At 47.2% G+C, this 26,468-nt stretch overlaps 1 protein-coding gene across 1 annotated transcript in view; it reads left to right on the forward strand.

Annotated features, from left to right (window-relative positions):
• Positions 1 to 26,251, forward strand: part of LOC147898932 (xylose isomerase family protein) — a 131,554-nt gene extending 105,303 nt beyond the window's left edge. Inside the window, exon 20 of the mRNA XM_087377898.1 lies at positions 25,778 to 26,251. Within this exon, the coding sequence (XP_087234024.1) occupies positions 25,778 to 25,813 (36 nt within the window). The 3' untranslated portion in view covers positions 25,814 to 26,251. The remainder of the gene's footprint in view (positions 1 to 25,777) is intronic.
• The last annotated feature ends 217 nt before the right edge of the window (positions 26,252 to 26,468 follow it).

Raw genomic sequence — 26,468 nt, forward strand, 5'->3', positions numbered from 1 at the left:
GGTCCTTTTCAGGTGTTGCAGGTAATAAATGATGTCTCAGTCCGATTGAGACTTCCAGAGCATTGGAAGATCCACGATGTCTTCCACGTAAGGTTGGTGAAACCCTTCATTGGGGAACCACCTCAAGAGCCCACACTGGAGGATGCACCTGAAGTAGAGGACACTGAGATCTTGTTGATCCCAGAGCAAATTATTCTGCATAACTTCACTACAGGACGTCGAGGCACGACTCGCAAGATGTATCTTTTGAAGTTTAGAGGGCTCCCATCCACCGATGCCCAATGGGTGGACAGGGCTACATTTCAAGAGTGTCTTGAAATCCTGGATGCTTATGAGGAAGCATTTCAGTTGAGGACAACCGAATGAAAGACGGAGGGAATGTCATCCTGCTTCAACAACATGTATCCACTTGCTTGGTCCTATTTCTTTTTGTTTTTCAATAGTATGCTTATTATGTTTTCCTACTGCTCAGTTACGGTCAATGGGGACTAGGTCTAGCATTTGAGGGTGGGCCCCCTTGCTTGGGGTTATGGGCATTAGTGACCCACAAGAGTGATGGCCTCTCTTTGAGAGGGACATCTGGAAACCACACCGCACCTGTGTACCCAAACATGGGACCAATAAAATGCACAAATTGCATACTGACCTAGGAACCATTCAAGAGAATGTTCCCTGAGCTTTGGGTGTGGGCCTGGCAGCATGCCAAGAGTAATGGAGATCAAGATAAGACGACAAACAAATGAGCTCAATATGGCTCAATTATGACCTTAGAGTACGTCAATAGATAGTCCAAGCTGTTAGGAACCCGTGGGTGCGATCAGAATTGAATTCTGACAACTTTGAAATTTTAGGGTTTTTGGGAGTGACATGTGGCAGTTGACAAGTGGCAGACTGCCACATGGAATCTGAGCTGGCAGGTGAGTCCACCTGTCCCACACATGTGGCAGCATGCATGGCAAGTGGCAGGGCTTGCAAGCCAAGTGTCTGGCCCCAAATCTGGTAGATTTGGGGCAGGTTGTGGGCTGTCCTCTTTGGGACTGCGGCCCACCAAAAATCTGGGACAAGTGTCCACCTTCCACTCCAGGCCTGGGGGGGGGGCTGAGCCTATAAAAGAAGGCCTCTCCCCTTCATTCCCTACATGAAAAATTCGTCACTTTTCTTCTCCCTTCTTTTGGTTGATGCAGCAGAACCTCTCCAGCTCCTTGGGTGCAGCCAGTTTCTCCCCAGGCCATTCTCTCACCTCAGCAGCACTTTCTCTCTCTACAGCAGCACACACTCTCTCTACAGTTCCAGCCCCTTGTCTCCAGAAATCTGCCCCCTCTCAGCTCTTCTGGAACAGCAGCATCATCCTCTCTCCTTCTCCTAGCCTGGAGCAGCCACAGTCCCTTTCTCTCTCCTGCTGCAGTCTTTCTCTCTCTACTGCAGAATTTCTCTCTCTACTGTTCCAGCCCATTTCCCTTGCAGAAATCTGCCTTTCTGTGCACCTTTGGAACAGCAGCAGCTCCTCTCTTACATCCCCTCCCTTGGGATCAGCATTGGCACTCTCTCTCTACAGCTATCACTCCATAAAGGCTTTCTCTCTCTAGCCTACAGGCTGTTTTTCTAAGCTGTTCTCATTCCAGCCCCATTTCCACACTCTCGTCACCCAAGGTAGCTTCAAAGGCATCAAGAACTTCATCTACAAAAGGGTCAAGTCACGAAGGGAGCCTGTATTGTCAAGTTTATCTCTTTTACAGCACTATTTCATGGTGTTTCTACTATCTTTCTAGAAACTAGTGCTTGCCTCTAATGTTGGATGTAAGTGGTGATTGTTGCAGGCTTCTTCCTTGTGGATTGGGCAAGCCAAGAGTTGAAACATGAGCTTGGAGTCCTCCTTTTTTTTGTCTACCTTGTACATATGATCTTGAGTCTTGTATCAAGGTCGTAGGCTTTCATCGAGTTCATCAGTTTGGAAGGTGCATTGCACCTTGGTCTTGTATCTCCATTTTCATGAATAAAGTGAGCCTGGATAAGGGGGGGGGGGCCGTCTTGGCCCCTCAATCATATTGCAATTTCCAATGATGTCACTTTGTGTTTAAGCTGTATAAGTCTTAATTCCAGCTTAATTGCAATCTCTTAAGTATATGTGTTTGGCAACTCGCAATCATTTCATTCAAATGCCTCTGCAAAATCCGTTGTCTGAATTGATAGAAAGCACCGAGTAGTTTACATGAACTCTGCCTGTATAATATGATGGGGGGCTGAGGTCTTGCTCCGAATCATCCTGGATCCCATAATCACCTGTAGCCTCTCAAATCTATTTCACTCTATCGCTGAAATATCACTTCCCCAGAAAGGTGCTTCATGCATGGCAGTCGGTCTCACCAGCATGTCAAAAAGCTAACCCTTCATCGGAGCATCTTGGAAATGTGCGTGGAAGCACCACCTCTCTAGTTGGGCCAGAGCACCCCCTCCTCGTCTGAGTCGTGCCGTACCCACATGGATCATGGTGAAACTTGGTCCGCAATGAACACTACCCCCAAATATGTGTAAGATTGCACTATCTCCACTGGCTCATCTCGGTATGTGAAGCTATGGCGATGGGACACTGCTCACGAGGTGTTGAAGACCATAACCTTGGTTTTCCCAAGGTTATGTGTCAAGTCTCTCTCTCTGCATAACATCTCCAGAGCCTCTAGATGTTTCTGCAATCCCTCTGTTGAGGATGATATGAGGACTATATCATCTGCCTACAATAGTATCTGCACCATCAGGTCAGCCAAAAGTGAACCCTCTCTACCTAAGCGGAAGTGATCTCATCGATATAGAGCCCGAAGGGAGTCGGTGAGAGGGGGCAGCCTTGTTTCACTCCGATAGTGCTCTCAACCCACTTTGATAGACCTCCTGGGGCACTTACCCTCCCTCTAACGGACTCATATAGACTCATGACCTGCCAGATCATGATCTCTAGGAGCTGCAACTCCTGTAACCTCCTGATTAGGCAAGAACGTGGATCAAATGCCTTACGAAAGTCTCCAAAGCAAGTGTAGACTTTATGCTGCCTCGACTTCGCCTCCTCAATGATAGCCCTTAAGGTGAAAATATGGTCCAGGGTGGACTGCTGTCTCCAAAAACCTACCTGCCCAAGAGCACCCGCTACTTGTAACCCTCTGTGTGGCCGCTGATCTCCCTCTCTAGTACCGACCCATATATCTTAGCCAGAGTGTGGCCAATCATAAGAGTGCAGTAGTTCCCAGTGTCCATGGAATCACCTGCCTTGTGTATCGGTACTATGGTGATGGTGCTCCAAGTAGGCGGGAAGCCATGGCCCATATATCTTAGCCAGAGTGTGGCCAATCATAAGAGTGCAGTAGTTCCCAGTGTCCATGGAATCACCTGCCTTGTGTATCGGTACTATGGTGGTGGTGCTCCAAGTAGGCGGGAAGCCATGGCATATGGCATGGTTGAACAACAGTGCTAGGACCGAGGTCAAGACCTCCTGTCCATGTGCAAAATGCTCCGTGCGTAGTCCCTCATGATCTGGTGATCTTCGGTTATGAAGCCAGAGAAGAGAAGCGTGTGGATTCTGTGTAGTAAACAAGTGATACGTAGTGGGTCTGGGCATAGAGGACATATCAGATGGTGCCTGACCCTGGACATCATAGAGAGAGAATGCATACGTATGCCAAACTGTTGGATCTGTGATGGGGATGGGTGACTTCCCCTCTGACAAGAGCCTCCATCCCGTGGTAGGATCTCCTCTGTGAAAGGATCCGATCACCTCATCTGTCCTGTGTCTTACATGGTGTCACTTGGTGTGAGATCCGTTGTGCCTCTGGTAAAGTCAAATGTCCCAACGCTCACTCACGTGTGAGTGTGAGGTGGGCTCTCATCTCTCTACACCCATCGAACCGGAGGTTCTCAGTCAACTTCCCATCTGGGACGTGTGCATATCGAGTCGTGGGAAAGGATCTGGTGGCAACATCCTATATCACTGAGACAAGGGTATCTGATGCATGTGCAAGCTCCAAGTAAAGATTGGAAGCTCAGAAGCCAGGTGACTCACGTACACCGGGTCAAGAGAATGGTCAAAATGGATTTGAACGCGAGTGGGTGGCGGGGGGGCCCTCCTCATGGCTGGCATGGCGGTCGAAATAAAGAAGGCAAGGTATGAGTAGTCAGCCTCGAGTGGAGGAGGCGACACAATAAAATCACGTATCTGTGGGGCAAAGGCTAGTGGATCCAACATGTAGTCCATTGTACCTCTCCCCCTGCCATGTGGGAAACAAGTGAGCCCACCAGATGATGGCCATCTCTGGAGCCCGCTATATATGATCAAGTCATGGATAGCCCCCAACTCGAGTAGATGCCTCCCATATGCTGTCACTAGTGCATTTGCATCTGCCGACTGTCTCACGATCCCTAGCTTTGCTGCATCCATCTCTGGTACTATGAAGGTTTCCTCATCAAAATCTAGCAGGCCAACCTATTTGTTCCCAGTACGTGCTTTGAAGTCACCAAGGAGGAGAGTGCCCCCCTATTTTTTCATACTTAATAGAAGTCTTTTCTTTGAAAAAAAGAAACAATTGCTTTAGCAATAGCACTCCGAAGATCAAGTTTTCAAGGTATGGAAAATCCTTGCTACTCTGATACGGCTTGATAAACCCTGTCTCCTACTTAAGATCACACATCAAAGAGCTTGAGAAATTTAAAGTTATTATAATCATTCATAAGACAACACATAGGATTATGACCTTCATATATTATGGAACACAACACAAACTAAGCTCCATAGAGCTTGTTGTGCCAAAACAAGTATTGCCATTACGAGGTAACCCTCACTAGACACAAATGATCACACATTGCGTTAATCTTCTATCGGAGGCTGTCTTCACCTCAGCATAACCGCCACTTATATGTTCTCCTTCAAGGCCCATAAGAGACTCAACTTATTAGGCCAATTTCCTTAACATTGCCTAGGGGCACTTTACGTAGGCACAAGCAACCACGGACCCCCATCGCCATTGCAAGCTTATGTATTGGAGCTCCTCCAAGCTCTGACTTATAGAGAGAGCTCTAGTGGTGAACCAGGTTTTGTTAGCCATGGTCTGGTATATAGTCTTTTGAGTATTTTCATCAAGGATGCATCCATATCTTTCTTTGAACCAGATTAAATTTCCCCCACATCACATGGGCCGAGGTTACCACATCACATGGGCCCAAGTTGCCTATCAGAGAATGATCCTTCCCTAGGCAAAGGGAGAATTGGGCATCATACATGTAGAGATGTAGTGCTCAACCTTGTTAGTCAAGCTTATAGTCCATGTGCTTTAGGATCTAGAAGCTTTTGTTGTAGAATGACCTACTTAGGAAAATTTTGGACATGGGGGTTCCTTGCCACCCTCCCGCTTGTGGCTAATTTCAAATGCCCCTTCTTCACGAAGAAGGGATTATCAATGATTTTTTTTTCAAAAAAAATTATCAATGATTTAGAGTCAATGAGGTCTTGAAAATACATTCACCCATGATTATTCCAATCTAGTCCACAATGGACAATAACAAAATGGCCTCCTTAGGAATACTTTGGACATGGGGGGACCTTGCCGCCCTCCCACTTGTGGCTATTTTCAAATGCCCCCTCTTCACAAAGAAGGGATTATCAATGATTTGGAGTCGATGAGGTCTTGGAAAAACCTTCACTCATGATTATTCCAATCTAGTCCACAATGAGATAGAGAGGGACCCACTAGTTTGGTACATGAGGGTCCACAACTCAAAAGAGCAGATGATAGGGGCCCACAATTTCATTGGGTGGGCAGTGGCCTAGCTAGAGCCATTGGATCTTAAAAAGAAAGAAAGAAAGAAAGTTTATTAAAGTCTATGAAAGACCGATGGGTCTATGAGACTATGAGAAACCTAATACAAACAAGCTGAATGGTGGAGCTACTAAACGAGCATCAACACTCATGCTAAATGCTAACTGCTACATAGCCATAATAACATGAGTGATACCATCATAAACATCAATATTGAATGATCATCTACATCATCGTATCATATCATGTGTCATCAAAGGACAAAGTGAATCCGACCTAGTATCGCGGCTACAACCCTCCCTCCCTTCCTCCATCATGACGATGGGGGAAGTGGTAGCATGAAGTCCGAGATAGACTCCTACTGGCTGCCTGTGGACGTGGTCTATGTGGTCTTTTGGCCATGGCTCTGCGTCTGACAAGGGCTACGGTGACCCTTGCCGATCGCGCTCCAACTCTGAGAACAAGGAGGGGATGCCCTCGAGTGTAATCTGTGCATCTGTCCTCTGCCAGATCTGTCAGGTTAAAATCGTGTCGGAAGCCTGTGGGAGACAGTCGGGCCCAGATGGGAAAACCCAGTGACCATAGTCTGAGAAGAGTCTACTAGAGTGCTCTACTCCTGTCGTTGTGATCTAAGTAGGCCCTCCCGGTGTCTGATTGCCTCATGAATGAAGTTGGCCAAGCATCTCGCGTTCGTAAAAGAGAGGAAGCGGGATAACAAGCTGGAGCTATCTCTGAAGAGACAATAGAAGCGCCCCCGAATCTCATAGTACACTGGGCATTGGAAAATGAAATGCTCCTCTGACTCAATCTCTTGTAGGTCACACAAGGTGCATATGCGCCTCTCCCTAGGTAATCTCTCTACCCCGCCACTCTCAATGCGGAGTCTATGTGAAGAGACCCGGAACTGCCCAATAGATATGCTCATGGAATGGGGTAGGTGAATCTTTGTATATCCGAGGGGTTCAATAAAGCTCTCCTCTGATATGCGTAGGTATTGATCTCTCAAAGAAGCTGAGCTTCACTGGGAGCTCACTCGGTTCCAAAAATGTGTGCTTCAGATATGACCTGGTGAACCTCGTGATACCTGAGTGGGAAAATGGTGTGTCGATGTGTATTGGAAGGGAGGAAGTCTATCCATGTGAAGCCCTAGCCGCTTGAACCACCTGCCAGCATCTCTGGTCATGTGCGTCTACTAGGGACATAAAGGAGGATAATGCTCGCCACGGTAGTCTGCGACGTCCAGAAGTTCAATTTCTGTATCCCCTGACCCGATATAGATAAGTGATGGCCTGGAATGTTGCATCAAGTTGCTGTGGAGATGAACCAAACTCAGCCTGAATGATTTGGTGAGGAATCGACGGCTTATTGTGCGAGTCATCCGAGATAGCATGAGAATCTGTAGGTGCTTCACACGAGCCCACTCTGTATCAAAGAGATCCAACCCCCATCAAGGGCTGCCATACATCCCCACTGGTCAAACCAAGGATAGCCCAAATGATCTCTTAGTCATAACCCAACTCTTGCAGACGTTTGATGAGGCAGGCTCTCGGTACTGTATCAAAGGCTTTGCAAAAATCCACAAAGCAGCAATAGACCCCATGCTTCAGTGCCCTCCCCTCCTCAATGATACACTTGTGATCAATGGTCCCGTGATCCCGTTGGAACCCGGCCTTCCCCTCTGCTCTAAGCCCCTACATCTTTGCGAATCAATTGACCTCAAAATCAAGTACTGATGAATAAATCTTGGACATGACATGCCCGATCATAATGGTCCTGTAGTTCTCCCGGCTCATAGGATCCCCTGCCTTGTGAATGGGTCAAACGGTATTGAGAGTTCATGTGCGTAGGCAAACAGCTTAGTTAAAGAGCTTCGCCAAGATCGGGGCTAGGATGTTAATCCATATGCAATTAATTCTGTGCATAGTCCCACTCGACCATTATGAAGCTTCATCACAGCGTCCTTAGCACCCCCCTTAGTGAAGAGTAGGATGGCATAGCTTGCTTTAGGCGAGAGACTCCGGAGCCCATCCAATCTGTGAGGAGCCAATCATTGGATATTAGAGCTTGATGTAGAGATTCAAAGGCTTGGTTGGAGTGACTGGGTTCCTAGTATCTTGCACATCTATAGGTCGCACAGAGCAGTGTAGTGACAATTGACAGTGAATCTAACTTGTGGCCACCCTAATGAATGTTTGCCTAGACATTTTTGCACCCTGCATTCAACTTGGGAGAAGTTCTCAAAAAATTTCAGAGTATCATACATGTTTTTGCAAGGCTTTATTTTTCACTTTCTCAAGAATCGTTGTATATGCTGGTAGCTTGGTGCCCTTAGGCAGTAAGTACTTCATCAATGATGATTCACTCACATGTTGTAAGCATAGTTTTCACAAATAGGTCCTTTGAGGGTGGGAGGGAACCATTGTAGTCTTCCCTTTCTCTTGAGGGCATTGGAATCTGCATGGAGGAGCACTTCAGCCAAAGGCCTAATTTGAAGAGAAGCTCCTTGCATCATTAATCAGTTTGACCTTCTTTCCCGGTTCTAGACCAAGCTTTGGTCAAGCCACCAGCCATAGCGAAATTCATGTTATTTCTGGCTATCAGCATGCAAAGCATCCGCATGGCATCGTGTGAGAAATGTGGAGAGGCGGAGCATGTTATTCATTAATGCATCTGGGCTATTCAAGAGCCTATTCAGCACTACCACGGCAACACAACATATCTGATGGAATACACTTAAGATGATTGATTGCCTTCAACATGAGCCTCAAATGGTTGCCTTCCTCATAGACATGGTTGCTTGGTTCACTGAGAGCAACCGAGCTTTCTAGCTCGAGGCTCCCTAGCATACATAATGAGAGGGTGTGGTGTTGCATTATAATATCACATAATAATATAGATTGGGTCACACTACTAGTGCAAATGCAATGCGTCTCTTGACTACCTAACCACGTACCTAACCACGATTTATAAGAGAGAGGTATTAATGTATCAATAACACTTGCAAGCTCCGAGCTTAACCATGTAGGCTATGTGAATCTAACGATTTACGTATCTTGGCTGCCCAATGCCTTGGACACTTAGCTCAGGCAGTGCCCATAGGTGATGTGATGATCAAGAGCACCAAAAGAGGCTCTTTTTGCAGCTTGTAGGTGACTTGACGACGACGGACCAAGGTGATGGTTGTGCAACGTACTCTCCGTTGATGAATAGCAGCTCTTCCCGGACAATGAACATGAGCAATTGAACACTTGTGACCACGCGTGAACAGTTGCTAAACTATAAGGGAAACCCACCTAAGGAAAAACACTTGATCTAATGGGTGTTATATGGGTTTGTAGTACACATTGTTGTGCCCGAAGATTCCTTTGGAACAAGTTTTGGTGGTATAAAGTGTGAACTCTCTTTTTTGTTGCAAAGAAAGGAACCTTCTATTAATGCTTGAAAGACTTTATACAAAACAGCAGCCCCAAAGGTGCTGAGTATGGAAAAAAAAGGAAAAAGGTTGAAAGAAAAACCGGCCTGTTCTTGAGAAACCTAGCTCACTGCCTAGGGGATCTTTGGTACTGGGGCTAACAACCAGGTGGTGGGACTATACAACCAGTGAATCCCTCACGAAGTGAATATGTAAAACACTCATACAGACCAAGCCTTGTAAAAACGAGCGCACCTCGTGACAATCACCCTAGAGTCTGGGGTCCCACGCTCACAGGTGGAGCGGAGGATGTAGATGATATCCTGCAAGATGGCGACCAAGGTAGCCAAGGGTGGAACCGGATGCTCACCCATCACCAGACTGTAGTGAGCAACCCAAATGTTTTACGCCGTGATACTGGCCACTACCTCCCATACGCTGTCCTCGGAAGGAGAATGAGGAGTGAAGCTATTAGGAGGGACTGCCTCATGGAGCCCTATCCTCTGAATGCTTTGACCCTGTATCGGGTAAGCTGGGGAGACCTATCCTCTGAATGCTCTGACTTGTATCGGGTAAGCTAGGGAGACCTCATCAATCTGGAATGCATGTCCTCCCTCAGTCAACCAGGCCACCATCCCCCATGTGTAGTCCCTTTGAAGGCTTTGCATACGGATCATAATCCCGAGGGCTCCCATCCAAATCCTCACTACGCTACAACAGCTTCAGAGGTAGTGAGGAATCGTTTCTAGAAAACCAGAAGAGCAACAATGACACTGCCCCTCCGTCGGCCTTTGCTCCCAACCACGGGCCGATGGGCAAGCCTCCGTGGGCGGCCAACCTGAAGAAGTAGGAGATCTTCCTCAGCCGCAAACTGGACCATAACCATGTCCTAAACTTGGAGCAGACCTCCTGGGACACTCTCTAGGCCACCCAATGCCTCTCCTTGGAAGGGGTCCAAGTCGAAGAGTCCATCTGAAGCCTCCTGCCAATCCGTGTGGTGTAGGAAAAGAAGGGCACCTCGTCCACCTGCTCGGCAAGGCCGCCCGTGGAGGGCGAGAATCACTCTCTCGGATCCCACTGGACCTCCCTCAAGGGCCTACCCCTCCCAAAGCTAGAGGCGCCATCTGGGGGCATCCTATTCTGGGATACTAGGAGGATAAATGTGCCACTCCTTGCCCAAATGTCCCACCACTCTGATCATCTGCCAATGAATCCCATCTAGACTCCCTTCCATCTCTAGGTTTCTCTCAGTGAGTGCCTGGAGTAGGCCTCCAGGTTCTACATGGAAAAAACCAGGTTGCGTGCTACCTCGCTGCAACATCATCCTCAAGGGAACACCAGTCCAAGAAAACTGACCCAACCATCTGCTGTCCATCCACACGTGAAGTCGCTCCCACTAGGACTCAGGGATGGCTAGGTCAATCTCTCTCATCCGCTACCTTGCCCCTCGCAAATGTGATAAGGCGCCAAGCCTTGCTTTTGCCTCCATGGATAATGTGCTCCATCTACCAAAGAAGCCGGCCGGTCCATTGTCCCGCTGTGCCCAACCAATGTGAGTCCGCTGCCTAAGCATACGCCCATCCTGATCCCTGATCTTTGGGTGCCAAAGAAGGGGCTGACGCTTGAACTCCTATTTGCATCGGGGCTGAGCACAAATGAGGCCCCCTACTAATCTCTACCAGACCCTATGGAGGCTCCTTATCAAGGGGGAACCCTTCCCCATAAGAGGGGCCTCTGAGAAGATCCATCTGTGTGAATGCTACCACTGCCCCCCAGTGTGTGGGGTGTTCCTAAGAAGCCCTCGCTGTAAGAGGAGCTTCCAAGGCTCTGCACCTGGGGTAAGGCCACGCACAACTAACTTGCCCAACAGGGCTCTCCTCTGCATCTTCGGATCAATGATACCCAAGCCTCCCAATGCCTGCGGCATGATCACCGTCTGCCAAGCGACCCGGACTCTAGTATTCCTTGTGCCGTCCGATCCTGCCCAAAGGAAGTTCTGAACCAACTGTCGAAGTTGCCCAATGCACCCTCTATGAAAACACCAGCATGAGGCGATATACCAAGCCATGGCAAGAAGGACCTGGTTTTGCCACTAAGACACGGCCCGCTAGGGAGAGTTTGGCCGAGCTTCAATAGAGAAGCCTGTGTCGAGCACTCTCGAGGACCAGCTTTACTGTAATATCGATACCCACCTGGCATTTGAAGTATCTCGTTGTCTTGCCCCGCGGTATCAAGCGGAAGCCAAAGTCGCTCCCCCACTCTCGAATCTCCTGTGTCTCCTCAGAGCCTGTGAAGAAACCTATTTTGTCCAATTGATCCGCGCACCCGAGGCTTCACAGTAGATAGCTAGGGCTCCCTGACTCTCCTCTACATACAAGGCCGTGGCATCTACAAACTCAGAGTCTAACAGGTCCTCCTCCTTTCTGATTGGGAGCCTCAACCCTGTGAGGCATGCCACGTGTGATCTGAAGTAGTAGCCCAAAGCCTCCGCCTTAGTTCAACCTCAAGTACCATCAACTCAAACTTGGGAATCTAAACTTAGTCAGCTGGCCTATAAAACATTTGACTTTTGAAGATGACACTGAATTGGAAATAGCAAGAGATACAAGTCAGGGCATGTGCAGTGGCTATCAAGAAGAAGAAAACGACAACAATTCCATTCTAAACCAAGAACAATCTAGTCTAGCACCCCATGTATTGGGTAAAAGAAAGTACACAACGATAAGTAGGGAGACTAAATCTTATACTAAAATATGTAATCTTGGAAACATTCTCAAGAAACTGTTCGATGGTAGCATGCATGAATTGTTGTAAGAACAAATGTTGTCCAATGGCCGACCATGAAAAGATTATGGAGATAAGAAAAGAATATTGGAGATAAAAAAGCAGCCTAGAGCTCCCCGCATAAAGCTCAGAAACTCCTCTGATCCATCTGTCTTAGAAATCTCTGCATAGTACCCTCCAAGAAAGACCACTCCACCCTCTCGTAAGCCTTCTCAAAATCCAAGAGAAGGACGGCCAACGGCTGTGACTCCTCCTTGGACCAATCCATTGCCTGACAATTCCTCTTGTACTTTTATTTAAACTTTTTTTGTAAGATCCATCAAAGTGTAAAACAAATGCATCCTCTAGTACTTTTTCTTCATTCATGTCACTGTTCTTCTCCACATCTTCAACTAAAATAGGTCCTTCCTTATAGGTGAGGAGATCAGCCAAGGAAGCTCTTGGTAGAGTTCTCAACCAAGAAGGTAAAAGAGTACTCCTGTAACTCTACTATCCAGTTAATCATGCTCCTGGAGATGTTTGTACTATTCAACATATGAGACAGTAGTGAACATGAGGTAAGAACCACAAAAGGCCTGGACAATAGATAAGACCGAAATCTCCTACAAGCATAAGATGCTAGCCAGGACCAATTCAGCCGCTGAATACTTCTTTCTACTTCACTCTTCATCCTGCTGGCATAATAGACTGGCCTCATATATCTAGAACCCTCTCCCTGTTGCAAAAGAATAGCACCAATGGCATTTGGTCCTACAAACGGATTCACATAAAAAGTCCTGGAATAATCTGGTGGCTTTACACTTGAAATATGAGTCAAGGAACGTGAAGATGTTGTCGAGGATGCTGCGCTTTTGAATGAACCCGGTCTGAGTGTCGTGGATGATGTCAGTAAGATGGGGCCGTAACCGCAAACTCAAGACCTTGGCGAGGATCTTGTATACAGTATCAAGGAAAGTGATCGGTCTCCACTGCCGGATGTTTGACCTATCTCCCCCTTTCATGATCAAACAAACACACCCCTTGTTCAAGGACTGAGGAAGGGAGCCCATGTTGAAGATCTCCTGGCAGGCTAGGCGAAAAGGGGTGGAGATCATCTCCTAGAAGTCCCTGAAGAAGGCCGGAGTCAAGCCATCCTTGCCAGGACACTTCTGGGTTAGGAGAGCCTTGAGGGCTTCCCAAAGCTCCTCATCCGTGAAAGGCTCCTCTATGACTCCTGCACAAATCCTGCGAGACTACTGTCAAAATGTGATCCCAAACTAACTCACGGGCCACAAGACAAGCTGGAGTCATCCTCTCCATCTAAAAGAGATGACTGTAAAAACCTTTGGTCAGGTCTAAAATCTCATGCGGATCAGTGTGCATGATGTCCTGCGAATCCCGTAGATGCTGCAACTACGTGCGTGCCGATTGGGGCCTAGTGGTCTGAAAGAACTGCTTCGTCATCTTGTCCCCTTGCTGTACCCACTGGGCCCGGGTGGAGTGATAGGAGAACTCAGCCCATCAAATCTCCGTGTCCTGAAGCTCAAGGCGCACGCTCTCAAACCTGCCACTAAGCCACTGGGATCCTGGGTCCTGCTCCCTGAGCCTCTCTATGGAAGCGAGGTCTCTTCGTAGTGCCCGCTTGCGCTCCTAAAGAGCCCTCCTCCATCTAAGGGCATGAGCCTACAACTCCTCACTGCTCCTCGAGATCGCATTGGCCACCCACGAAGCCCAGCCCTCGCGAGAAGCCGTCTCTGATTGCTGCCAAATCTCTGCCATGACCTGTTGAATCTCCCCGTCCTATAGGAGGTCCTCTGGAATGCGGACCTCCTTTGGAAAAGACCTCGGCAGGGCTGCTCTAAGTGGAGTATTGCTGGAGATTGGTTTTACAACAAGGTGCCTAATAGAATCCTGGGAGAGCCGCCTCTGTGCAGTGCCCAGTTCCCAACATAGAAGCGGTCTAGTCTCTCAAGCAGTCCATCATGTCTGCCAAGTAACCTGCTAAACTTTGGCTCTCGCCACCACGGGTCTCTGCCACTGATCGTGAAGATGAATTGCTCCTAGGTGCTCCGCTCTGCTGCTGGCATCTTAGAGAAGGAGGCACCGCCCTACTTGCCCTCCCCAAACTCCGGGTTGTTGAAGTCCCCTCCAACAATCCAGGAGTCTACATCCGGAAGACACTTAGTCAGCCTCCTCTAGAAGGCTGGACGGTGCTGTCTGCACGCTGGGGCATACACGTTCAGGATCCCAATATTGGACTCTCCCATGCTAACTCCCATCCAAACTGCTCGTCCTGGGATAAGCTTGCCCTAATCGTAAACCTCTGGAGCCTGTCTGTGAGACTGAGAAGCAGACTCCTCCGCTCCGTCCTACCGCAGGGAACCATACCTCCGGGCCTCTCCCCAGGAGAAGGTGGTGTCGCCGTCTAATGTCTGATGCTAAGAATTCAAAACTTATTGCTTATATGGACGGTAATATTGATGGTAATATCGACGGTAATATGGAAACTTTGACCTGTCTGCATCCCACGCTGCATCCCAATGTTTGAGTACATCATATTGGCATTTGCAGGGGCCATTCCAACCATCATTGGCTGCCTTGAAAAAAGTCAGACAATGTAGCAAGGAGATAATCATGCTCCCAAACCCAACTGGCTACCTTGAGATGCTCCTCAATCAAAAGGATGTCCACTGTCCGCCCTACCACTGCTCTCTGCACCTCCTACCAAACAATCAGGTACTGCGATTGATACGAGCATGGTCATGAAGCCCGTGCATGTTCCAAAACACTATGGTCCAGCTCATGAGGACGGGGATGCAGAAAACAAGGCTCTTCTGTGAGTGGGTGCTCGTTTTAGAAAGAATGCCTTACGTGACTTTTGCCGGGGGTTTGGAGGGCGAGTAGTCCGTGTTTGTACATCGACATACTAGGGTGGACACCGGCTCAATGCCAATCTTCCGTGCCCACTTCATCATGAAGGAGACTTCCATCCCGAACAACTCCGTACACTTCTGGAGTGGCTAGTAGTATGCCTGATCAACCTTTGCCTCAAGCAGTAATCTGATAACTCCTACCGCCAAACCACACATCGGCTTCTCCCGCGTGAAGCACAGCTGAAAATTCATGTCAGCACCATGGGAGTGCCAAAGGTTCAGTCCCTGTGGCCCCATCCACTTGTCCATCATGCATGAAATCTGATCTCCCAGAATAGCATCAAACACCACTAGGGACCACTTCTCCAACCCTGTGGAGGCGAACTGGAATCTCCAAACTGGGTGTGTCTGGGAGCCCAATACGTTGATCGAAGCCCCTTTGGGGAGCTGCAAGATCACAAGCGTTACCTCCAAGGGTAGAGGGTAAAAGTCCAAAATCTCTAGATAGTTCCAGGGGGTCTAGTCCCCTTTTGAAGGTGTCACCCAGGGGGTTTGAAACTCTTATTGCCTCTTGTCTAGGGGGGTGCTGGGCTCTAGCTTGTTGACTCTGTCTTCTCTATAGGGGTGGGGGGGGGAGGAGCTCGGCCTTGGCCGCAGGGGCAATCTCTAGCTAGGTGACCCATCTGTCTGCAACGAAGACACTGACCTGGTAATGCAGAAATCTCCACTCACTGGCGAAGTGTACCCCCTTCAAGGGTCTCTCGGAGGATCAACTCTGGGAGGGACTCTGGGCTCTCAACCACCAGTCAGATCCCACTGATGCGGCCGAATCTGGTGGAGACTCCAGCATAGTGTCAAATGCTCGACAAATGGAGGGGAGGATGGCTCTATATTCCTTTGGGAGCCCCGGGAAGCAGAGCGTAATCAAAAAACGAGGAACATGGTGTGTCGTGTCCATGTCCTCCACTGTAAAGCCATGGTACCAAGGAAAGAGGTACACCAAATGCGGGCCAAGGAGGATGGGACTCTACTCCACAAGTGCGAAGGCGATAGCGGGGGAGCTCAGCTAAATGAGGAAGACGCCTCTTCCGTAGATGGTAATCTCATGAATGTGGTCGCCAATCTAGTACCAATCTCGTCTGGATCCACTCATGCACACTTCTCCTTGTGGGTGTAAGGCCCACAATTCTGCCCACGATCGCCTTGACCTGAAGGGACTGAACTGCTTGCTGTACCTGTTGCTTGTCGGTTGGAGAAAGAAGGGCCTTAACGGCTGTGGGATTCGAGGGTGCTTCCATAGAGCCCCTCTGGCTAGACCAAAGGTCACTACCAAGATCTTCCTCCTCCGAACAAACACAAATGCTCCCGCTGGAAAGAAGAAGAGGGAGAACCGGAAGGAAGAAGGCGAAGAGGGGGGACGGGATGAGGCGGAGAGGAGGAGGAGATAGGGGAGGAAAGGAAGGCAGGGAGGAGGAGGCGGAGAAGGGAGGTGGGAGAGAAGCGGGGAGAGGCGGGGGGAGGCAGGGGCGGAGATAGCAACGGGAGGGGGATTGGGCAGCGGGGGGCAAGAGCAGTAGCAGCGGCAAAGGGGGCAACAGAGGCGGAGGCGGGGGCAGCGAGGGCGGTGGCAGAGGAGGTGCAGACGGCGAAGGGGGGCAACGAGGGCGGAGGCGGTGGAAGCGAGGGTGGCGGAGGAAGCGAGGGTGGCGGAGGAGGCGGGGTAGGAGACATGAGCGGAGGGGAGCAATGGCGGGGGAGGAGGGGCAGCGAAGGTGGAAAAGGAGTCGGGGGAGAGGGCGGGAGGGAGGCGGCGGGGGCTGTGAGGAGGAAGAGAGGACTGAGGGGGGCAGCCAGGCAGGCACCCTCTAGAGGTGAATCTAAAGTGTGAACTCTAGCTCACATGCTGAGGGGTGGAGTTCGCCAGCTATTTGTCTTATTGTTACTTTTGATTGCGTTATGATCTGTTATTAGGGTTAGATCCATGAGTGGACTCTACAACTGGTATTAGAGCAGCCCTAGCACGTGGGGAATTTTTTTGTTGAGGTATGCACACAAGAAGTTCTAGGTATGTGTTTCATGTATTGATGCTGCTCTTGCAAACCACATGTCACGTGTTGGGAGAACATTGGTTTCCAATTCAAGGACTAGGTTGTTTCCCCTGAATTGCTTGTGGAAAAGTCACTAGAGAAATCTAGCGTGGATGATGTCGACATGACTGCGGTTGAAGCCTCCAAGGGTGATGTTGTGGAAGGGAGAGAAAGGGAGCACACCCACACACACAAGCAGGATAAGACACAAGAAGTGTGGGGATAAAATGTATGTGTGTACCTCCCCTAGCACACAGTGAAGCTTTTATATGAAAGGATAAGGTTACAACACTAAGTACGGTGTACTTAGTGTACTTAACAAATAAAGTACTAAGTGTACTAACTGTACTTGGGTGGCCATAGAGCCTTTACCCCAACAACCTCCCACTTAAAGGCAATATGCCCTCAAGTAAAAATAAATGAGGCTCAACCTATACCCATCAACTGTCGGCAATGTGCAAACCGCTCTGCAGGCAAGCCTTTTGTCAACAGATCTGTTGGATTATCATCTGTGTGAATCTTGACAAGCTGAATCAGCTTATCATCTATCACCTCCCTGATGAAGTGATACTTCACATCAATGTGCTTTGTCTTTGCATGAAAGACAGGATTGTGTGCCAACTGAATAGCACTCTGACTGTCACAATGCAACAATGGAATATCACCTGTAATGCCCAAATCTCCCACTAGCCGAGATAACCATAAGGCCTCTTTGCATGCCTCTGTGGCTGCAATATATTCAGCTTCCGTAGTAGACAAGGCTATGCACTGCTGCATCCTTGACATCCATGTCACTGCACCTCCAGTGAATGTATAAACATAACCGGTAGTAGACTTCCGGTTATCGGGATGACCAGCAAAATCTGAATCCACATAACCATGCACCTTTGCATCTCGCTTGCCAAAGCATATGCACAACTCCTGTGTGCCCTTCAGGTATCTCATGATACCTTTCACTGCATTCCAATGCTTCTTGCCTGGATTTGCCATATACCTGATAACCACTCCCACTGCAAACGCAATATCAGGTCTGGTAGCAACCATGGCATACATGAGACTGCCACAAGCTGAAGCATACGGAATCTTGGCCATTTCAGCCCTATCAGCATCTGAGTGTGGGCTGTCCATTGCACTGAGTTTCACATACGGAGGCAATGGAGAACTAAGGGTTTTCCCCCCCTCCATATGAAACCTGTGCAATACTTTGCCAATATATTCGGTCTGAGACAAATACAACAAACACTGTCCCCTGCCTCTCCGTATCCGCATTCCCAGTATGTGATTTGCATCACCAAGGTCCTTCATATCAAAGGCCTCATGCAATCTTTTCTTAAGGTCATCAAGCTCCTTACGAGATCTACCAGCAATAAGCATGTCATCCACATATAAAATGAGAATGATTAAGCTGCCATTTGCAGCCCTTTTGGTATATAAGCAGTGATCGTCATCACTTCTCCTGAAACCTTGGGACTTCATGAAGGTATCAAATTTCTTTTACCATTCCCTTGGTGCCTGTTTCAGCCCGTAAAGGCTCTTTTTAAGCTTGCATACAAGTGACTCCTTGCCCTTGACTGCAAATCCTTCTGGCTGCTGTATGTAGATCTCCTCATGAAGATCACCGTGATGAAAGGCTGTCTTTACATCCATTTGGCATAATTCCAAATTCTCACATGCAACCAAAGCAAGTACAATCCTGAGTGTGGTCATCTTAACTACTGGAGAAAAGATCTCATCAAAATCAACACCATACTCCTGCTTAAAGCCCTTGGCAACCAACCTGGCTTTATACCTTGGCTTAGCTCCAAGTGTGACTTCAATCTATACACCCACTTGCATGGCAGTACTTTCATGCCCTTAGGCAACTGCACCAATTCCCAAGTACCATTTTTATGGAGACTGTCCATTTCAGACTTCATGGCTAGTTCCCATAGCCTTTTATCATGCATTTGCACGGCTTCCTTGTAACAGGAAGGTTCTCCACAATCTGTAAGCATAATAAAATCTGCTCCTGGAACAAATCTGTCTGGCGGTTTCATTTGTCTAGTGGACCTTCGGACCCATTGGTCTTGCTGTCCAACTTGCTGCTCACCTAAAACAGGTTGCTGTTCTAGTAGATCAGGCTGCAGAATTATGCCTGGGAGGTCTTCCAAAGGTGGCATGTCCCGTAGGACATCTTCCGCCACTGCGGGCTGTCCATTTGGACCTGCTGCAGCATCATGCATTGGCTGATTACGCTGCTGTTGTGGCTGATTTGCAGCCTGCCTGAATTGTACAGGATGTCCCGAGTCATCAATGTCAACCTCTGAAGCATCAGAAGGCTTATCTGCTGCCTTAAACATACATGACTCATCAAATAAGACATCATTGCTGCGTATTAGCTTCTTATTCACAGGATCCCATAGGCGGTAACCCATCTCACCACTGTCACCATATCCAAGAAAAATGCATTTAAGAGACTTAGGATCAAGCTTGCTGCGATTTTCTCTGCGTATATGCACGTACGCAGTGCAGCCAAAGACCCTCAAGTGCTTATAGGAAGGAGGTTTTCCTGTCCAAAGCGCCTCTGGCACTTTGCCATCTAGTCTTTTATTTGGTGACCTATTGATGAGGTGTATTGCTGTTTTTACAGCTTCAGCCCAAAATCCATGAGGTAAAGCAGCATGTGACATCATAGAGCGAGACTTTCCTGTATGGTTCTATTCATACGCTCTGCAGTGCCATTTTGCGCTGGACTGTAAGGAGCAGTGAGTTCTCTTTTAATACCTCTAGCATCACAAAATGCATTGAATGCATTAGACATATACTCCCCACCGTTATCTGACCGCAAAGCCTTCAGTGTTCTGCCTGTTTGGTTCTCAACCATAGCAAGCCATTTCTGGAACACTGGAAAGACATCACTCTTCAATCGAAGAGGATACACCCACACCTTCCTTGTGGAATCATCTATAAATGTGACAAAGTACCATGCACCTCCAAGTGAAGGACTAGGCATCTCACACACATCTGTATGCACAAGCTCAAGTTGAGCATCTTTATGTCCTAATCTCCTTTTATGAGGACACTGTAACTGTCTACCATATATGCAGTGCTCACAAAACTTTAAATCAGAAAATTTAAGAGACGGTAAGTAGCCAAGGCGAGCCAATTGCTCCATTCCACTTATGCTCATATGTCCCATCCGGCTATGCCACATAGAAATATTCGGCAGCTCAGTGGCATGAATATCAGCATGATTACATACTTTAGCATGAAGAGTATACATTGTGTCAACCTTAGAGCCTCTGGCAACAACCAGGGCACCTTTGGTGACCTTCCAGAAACCATGACCAAAGCTGGTCACAAAACCTTCGTCATCCAACATGCCAGTAGAAATCAAATTTTTCTTGACTTCGGGTACATGCCTAACATTGTGAAGCATAAGCTGAATACCATCAGCAAATACAAGCCTGACATCTCCAATACCAACAATACTGCATGCATGATTATCCCCTAGAAAAACGACTCCATTACTGCCTGCTGCATATCTTACAAACAATTCTTTGTAAGGTGTAACATGGAATGAGGCACCTGAGTCAATGATCCAAGAGTGCATGTCTGCAAGATCTCCTGCATGGAGAGAATGAGCATCCAAAGTAGAGAGAAATAGAACCTCTCCCTCACTGTCATAACCGTGTGTAGAATGAAGCTCTTCAATCTTCACACTGCTCTTGCCATTGCTTACTGGTACAATTGCTTTTGCATCTGACGCATCAGTGTTTTTGGCTTTGTCTCTCTTATCATTTTTCAGTTTAAAGCACTGCTTTTTAGTATGTCCCTTTTTGCCACAGTAGTAGCACTCAACATCTTTGTTGGAGCGGGACTTGCTCCTCCCTTTTCCCCTTTCCTGAGATTTGCCTCTTTGCTGACTTCTCCCCCTTGCATTTAAGGCATTGTTAGGCTTTACTGCATCTTGAGCTTTCAGCTTCTGCTCTTCTTGCAAAATCAGCCCTGTGATATCTGAAAAACTTATGAAAGTGTTTGCATTTGTTACAGCTGTGGTGAATGTATCCCAACTTTCAGGAAGAGAAATCAAGAGTGCCATACCCTTGGTTTCCTCATCCACCACATATTTTTGATTTGCAAGTTGAGTGACAATTGAATTAAACTCATTGAGATGTGCGTCCATGGAGGTCCCTTCCTTCATCTTCAGATTGAAGAACTTGCGCAGCCAATATATCTTTGTGGCTACACTCTGCTGCTCATATGTGTCCTGTAGCTTTTTCCACACACCCCAGGCTGTTTTTTCACCATCCACATTCCAAACAACACTCTCATGGAGTGACAATTCAATTATGGACTTTGCTGACAGATCAGCTAGTGCCCAAGCATCATCAGATGTGCCAGTGGGCTTCATACCTTTGTGTATAATAGGAGCATGAAACTGCCTAAGAATTAGCACATTCAGGACCATCTTTTTCCACATTGGGTAGTTAGCAGCACCCTGCAACTTTTTAATATTGAGAAGAGAAGATTCCGAGGATGAAGCCATTACAATCAGCAAGAAATATAACCCACACTTGGGTGCCTAACTCCCTGCAAACTAAGTGCACAGATGCACTTATAGTTGTGCTCAAAAGTTAATTCCTGCAATTTTCTCCCACTTAACAGTAAATACTGTCTGTTTCCTGCCGGCTGCAGATCCAGAAAAGCAATACTTAATGCATTAATTGATGCTCTGTAGTACAGTACAGCAGTATCTTGATTTGACACAATGTATGTCCCTGCTGTAACAGTGAAAACAGCACTGTTTTATGCACTTTAAACTTCAGTAAAGTGACTGTTTACAGTCCAAAAAATTGACTCCGGACAGTACCCGACTGTACTTTCTAGTACAGCAACAGAAATTGACTGTATAACTGTCCAAAACTGTCAGAATTAGACTTTCTCTTGCCTCTATAACTGTGTTACACAGTTTAGAACTTGAGTGAGGCAAAAGCCCCTTGACTAGAAGCCAATTTTGAAGATTTTAGTGCATACACAGCTTTCCCAAAGCTCCACTGATCACATAAAGCATCTAGGTGTTTCCCCCAACACTGATATGCATAACAATGTCAAAAGCCCCAATTCATATGCATCTGCCACTGTCCCGTAAGTCATAAAATGCATCAAATCCTTGCACAAATCAACTCCAATCAGGAGGATATACGCAAATAAGTGCGTGTATAAGCCAATGCTTGGCTGTGGCTACAAAAGCCCTTTGATTCCACAATTTAGAAATGAGAATTTCTCTCACATAGGAGGCATAGATCTGCAGATCTACCTCACTGACAACAGAAGGAACCAAAAAAACGGGTGAAGCGGGCGGCTATATGATCGTGAACATCTCCGAGCTCTCTGGCGATGGCGATGGCAAGGACCTGCACCTGTGGCCACTTGTGGCGCTTATGGCGAATTTGCTGGCGTCGCTTGGGGCGCTGCTGGCGCCTATGGCGCTGGTGGCGACGCTGGTGTCGCTGGTGGCCACTGGCCGCTGGCTGGCGTCGGTGGCTACTGGTGGCGCCGATGGCATCGCTGGTGGCCGCTGGCTAGCATCGGTGGCTGGTGGCCTTGGCCTTGGCTGGCGCCGCGTGGCCGGTGGCCTTGGCCCTGGCTGGTGCCGCGGCCTTGAAGGCTGCTAGCGCTAGCAGCTTAACACAATGGCGAGGAGAGCAGGAGCAGCTGTCGAGGCTGGTACGGGCGAGGAGAGCAGGAGCAGCTATCGACGAGGAAGCAGCTATCGAGGCTGGTACGAGCGCTTTCTTGCAGGCTGTCGCTGCTGTCGCCGCTGCCTAGCGATGGCTGTTGGTGCTCCTTGGCTGCTGGTAAGACCCACGTTTGGGCACACCCACGAATAGGCTCTGATACCAGTTGTGGAAGGGAGAGAAAGGGAGCACACCCACACACACAAGCAGGATAAGACACAAGAAGTGTGGGGATAAAATGTATGTGTGTACCTCCCCTAGCACACAGTGAAGCTTTTACATGAAAGGATAAGGTTACAACACTAAGTACGGTGTACTTAGTGTACTTAACAAATAAAGTACTAAGTGTACTAACTGTACTTGGGTGGCCATAGAGCCTTTACCCCAACAGATGTTCCTTCCCTTCTGATCTTGGAAAAGATTAGTGAGGTTGCATATAAACTGAAATTGCCACCACATGTGAAAGTTCACCCCGTCTTTCATGTTAGTACGCTAAAAGAGGTGTTGGGGTGAATTGTCAACATGACTGCGGTTGAAGGCTCCAAGGGTGATGATCCTTCCCTTTCTGATCTTGGAAAAGATTAGTGAGGTTGCATATGGCCTTTGGTGGGCTCCAAGCTGCAAAATTTGACTTTGGGGAGGCCTAATTAAGAGGGAGAAGGCGCTTTCAATGTGGACCCTTGATTTTAATCTAAGTTCAATGGCTAGGATGGAAGTGCCTGTTTGGAGGGCTAGGGTGGAAATGATTGGATGGTGGAGATCAACATTCCAATATCAATGGCCCGAATCAAAGCGCCTGTTTGGACGGCCTGGATTTTAGCACCTTTTGCACTAACCTCCTCCCTTGATCCCCTTGCCAATCTAGGGCCGAGATTGGAGCGCTTTTTGCAGTCATCTCCTCCCTTGGATCTTTATCTTAATCAAGGGCTTATATTGACCTGCCTCCTCTTTTCATCACATAGAAGAACTTTCCCAATTTTGTTTAAGAGTGAACACCTAAAGAGGGTAAGAGTCTTATGTACTTGGATGCTAATCCTCGGATTAGTGGACTTAATCCAGTAGTGTAATGGGACCCTGGGATTAAGAGAAGCAGGCTAACATGGGTCTGGAGGGCATGGGCAATAGCAAAGGGCTATATTTAGCCAAGGACAATGTTTGTAGTCTTCTATTTAAGAGTGGTCAAGGCTATTGTGGATGTATTCGATGTGTACACCCCAGTAGATGGTCTAGTCTAGATCGAGAGCCAAGGCTTCTGTCATTTACATGGCGGATCGCGAGATGTTGTGCCGGAGGCTCCTTGGGAACAGGTTCTAGTGGTATTGGACACTAGGGTTTGTGTGGGAGTTTGAACTCTACTCCACGTGATGAGTAGCGTGTAGAGCAGTCACGACTCACCAGTGGGCTGTATGACTTGGGCTGCAGGCTCAAGGCTGTAGAAGACTAGAGCAGCCTGCAACCCATTACCCTAGGGCCTGGGTCGCTTCCAATGCATGAGGTACGGAAGCTGTCGCGTAGGTATGGGCGTCAAAACGGGCGTAGAAAAAGAGGCGAATTCACATATTTTATGACTTTAGGGTTTTTCCAAACGTTTGAAAATTTTCAAACTTGTGAATTGAAAGCAGAGTTTGATTGAAGTTTCCGAACGCCTGTTTTTCAACGTTTCCAAATGTTTGGTAAACCAATCAAACGCGTTTGATAGTAACTATGGCTGTACTGACTCAACTGCCATGTGACAACGAGGACAAGTAGGGTCAGCCCCGAGCCTGAATCTCCACAGGTTCACTGCAATCCCCCCTTGAACAGAAAGCCAAAAGAAAAGAGTGATCTTTCTAATCCTGAGGGATTTCCAGAGCCTACGCCAAAAGTTCTTCCACACAACTGTGAAAATCTGAAAACTATCCCAATGTGGCGCTCTGGAGGGCCTCCAACCTTAAATTTTTTGCTTAGGGTATGGAGTATTATTATGGTAAATCTAGGAGAACAATGGGAATATCTCTAATGCTAATCCCTTAATGCATTGAGGCGAAGATATAAAAGAATTTTCCAGCGAAAGAGCAATCATTATATCAGACTTTAATGTTAGAATAAAATCTAGTCAATGCTTTGTGACAATGAAGGAAAAAGTCCACTTGGATGGAGGGGACAAGACATTGACAAATGAGGACAGAAAAAGAGGGCAAGTTTCTCCATCTTGGTCAAGCATTTACTCTCCCTCTATGATACTTCAGCAAGATATGTTACACATGCACAGGGGTTCTTGGGTACTTGATTACCACAAGTCATCATCAAGATGCAGCCCATGACGTAAAAGAATTTTATCTTCATGATTGATCTGGAATTGGATGATACAGCTCTGTTATGCTCGTGCACAGGGGGTCTTGGGTAGTTGATTACCACAACTCATCATCAACAATGCAGCCCACGACCTGAAAGAATTTAATCTTCATGATTGATCTGGAATTGGATCATACAGCTCTGTTATGCTCGTGGGCATTTACCAACATGGTTACCTAGTGTTTTCGGCATTGAATGTACCAATATTTGTTTGATCATATAAATATTGCCACGGTTATGTGGTTAGTATAATATTGAGGCTTTAGTATTAATTTTTGGCCCATGTCTCAATTTGGGTTTTTGACGAAAACCGTAGGTACCAGTTTGTCTTGGTGGGACCAGGTAGAATATTAGAAGGCTGGTTGCCTTACCCTAGCATTAATGGCTTGAAGCGGTTGTGTAAGCAGCAGCTATACCCTACCCTATCTCTAGCAAGGATTTACTGCCTCGAAATGGTACGTCGCATCACTGTCCATTGTGGGCTGCAGACATTCTTTTCCATTTGAACACATCGGGTGTACTATTCTATTGTGTGATTGCCACAAATTTACTTTGATGAAATCCTTATGTGGATTGTGGATAAACTTAGTAACACCCCGAGGTCTCCCTTTTCTCCCTATCCCGTCTTCCCTTTTACCACTTTCTAAAATGGGATTGATCATGCGTAGGCTTTGTTTTTTGGTAGGTACACACATACCAGTAGACATGAAAATGATCAATTATGCAAATGACATCCAGCTTGTGTATTCTTACTACCCTAAATAGAAGACTGATCTTGTTGTAATTCTTGCAGGAGCTGGCAGATATGATATTTTACTCATTCGTGTGAAGGCCTTTCCTATGGTAGGTTTGGAAGCCTGAGATGCTTCCCCTAGTTGCAAATTTTTGTAAAAGTAAATAGGTCTTGTGAAGGTTTGAGCTATTTCCAGGAAATTATAGATAGAAGCTGAACAGCACTATTTCAAGGAAATACTAGATAGAAGTTTCATGAAAATTTAGACCCTGCAAAGCAAGTTGCAAAAATCATACCCGACACCCATTTTCAAACACAATTGTTCTTCAAAAATGACTTGTTCAATAGAAGGTCTGGCCTTCGTGCTTCATTTCTAATTAATTCTTCACTTTCATAACTTCGATCCACCTCCCGGTGAAAAACTATAATACGCTCCAATGAAATCGACCTTGGGCATTCTCTTCAGTGCTTTTTCTCTCCGGCAACTCTGGGATAAATTTGTGTTCCTTCGTCAGGATTTGATTTATTTGATTCCATGGTTTTTGCACATAGAAAATGTATCACCACATGAGGTGAAAATGAAGGTCATGCTCAAATTTTAAACTATTTCAATTTTATATAGGAAGCATCCTTTTCTTTGGAGGTATGCAGCCATTATTGCTAATAGTTTCTTTCCCAAAGCTTCACATGTTTATGACTTCTTGAAGCATCCTTTTCTTTGGAGGTATGCAGCCATTATTCCTAATAGTTT

The sequence above is a fragment of the Dipteris shenzhenensis genome, chromosome 8 (genome assembly GCF_047967505.1).
Source record: "Dipteris shenzhenensis isolate YYH24624 ecotype China chromosome 8, Dip_SZ_1.0, whole genome shotgun sequence".
Classification (NCBI taxonomy): domain Eukaryota; kingdom Viridiplantae; phylum Streptophyta; class Polypodiopsida; order Gleicheniales; family Dipteridaceae; genus Dipteris; species Dipteris shenzhenensis.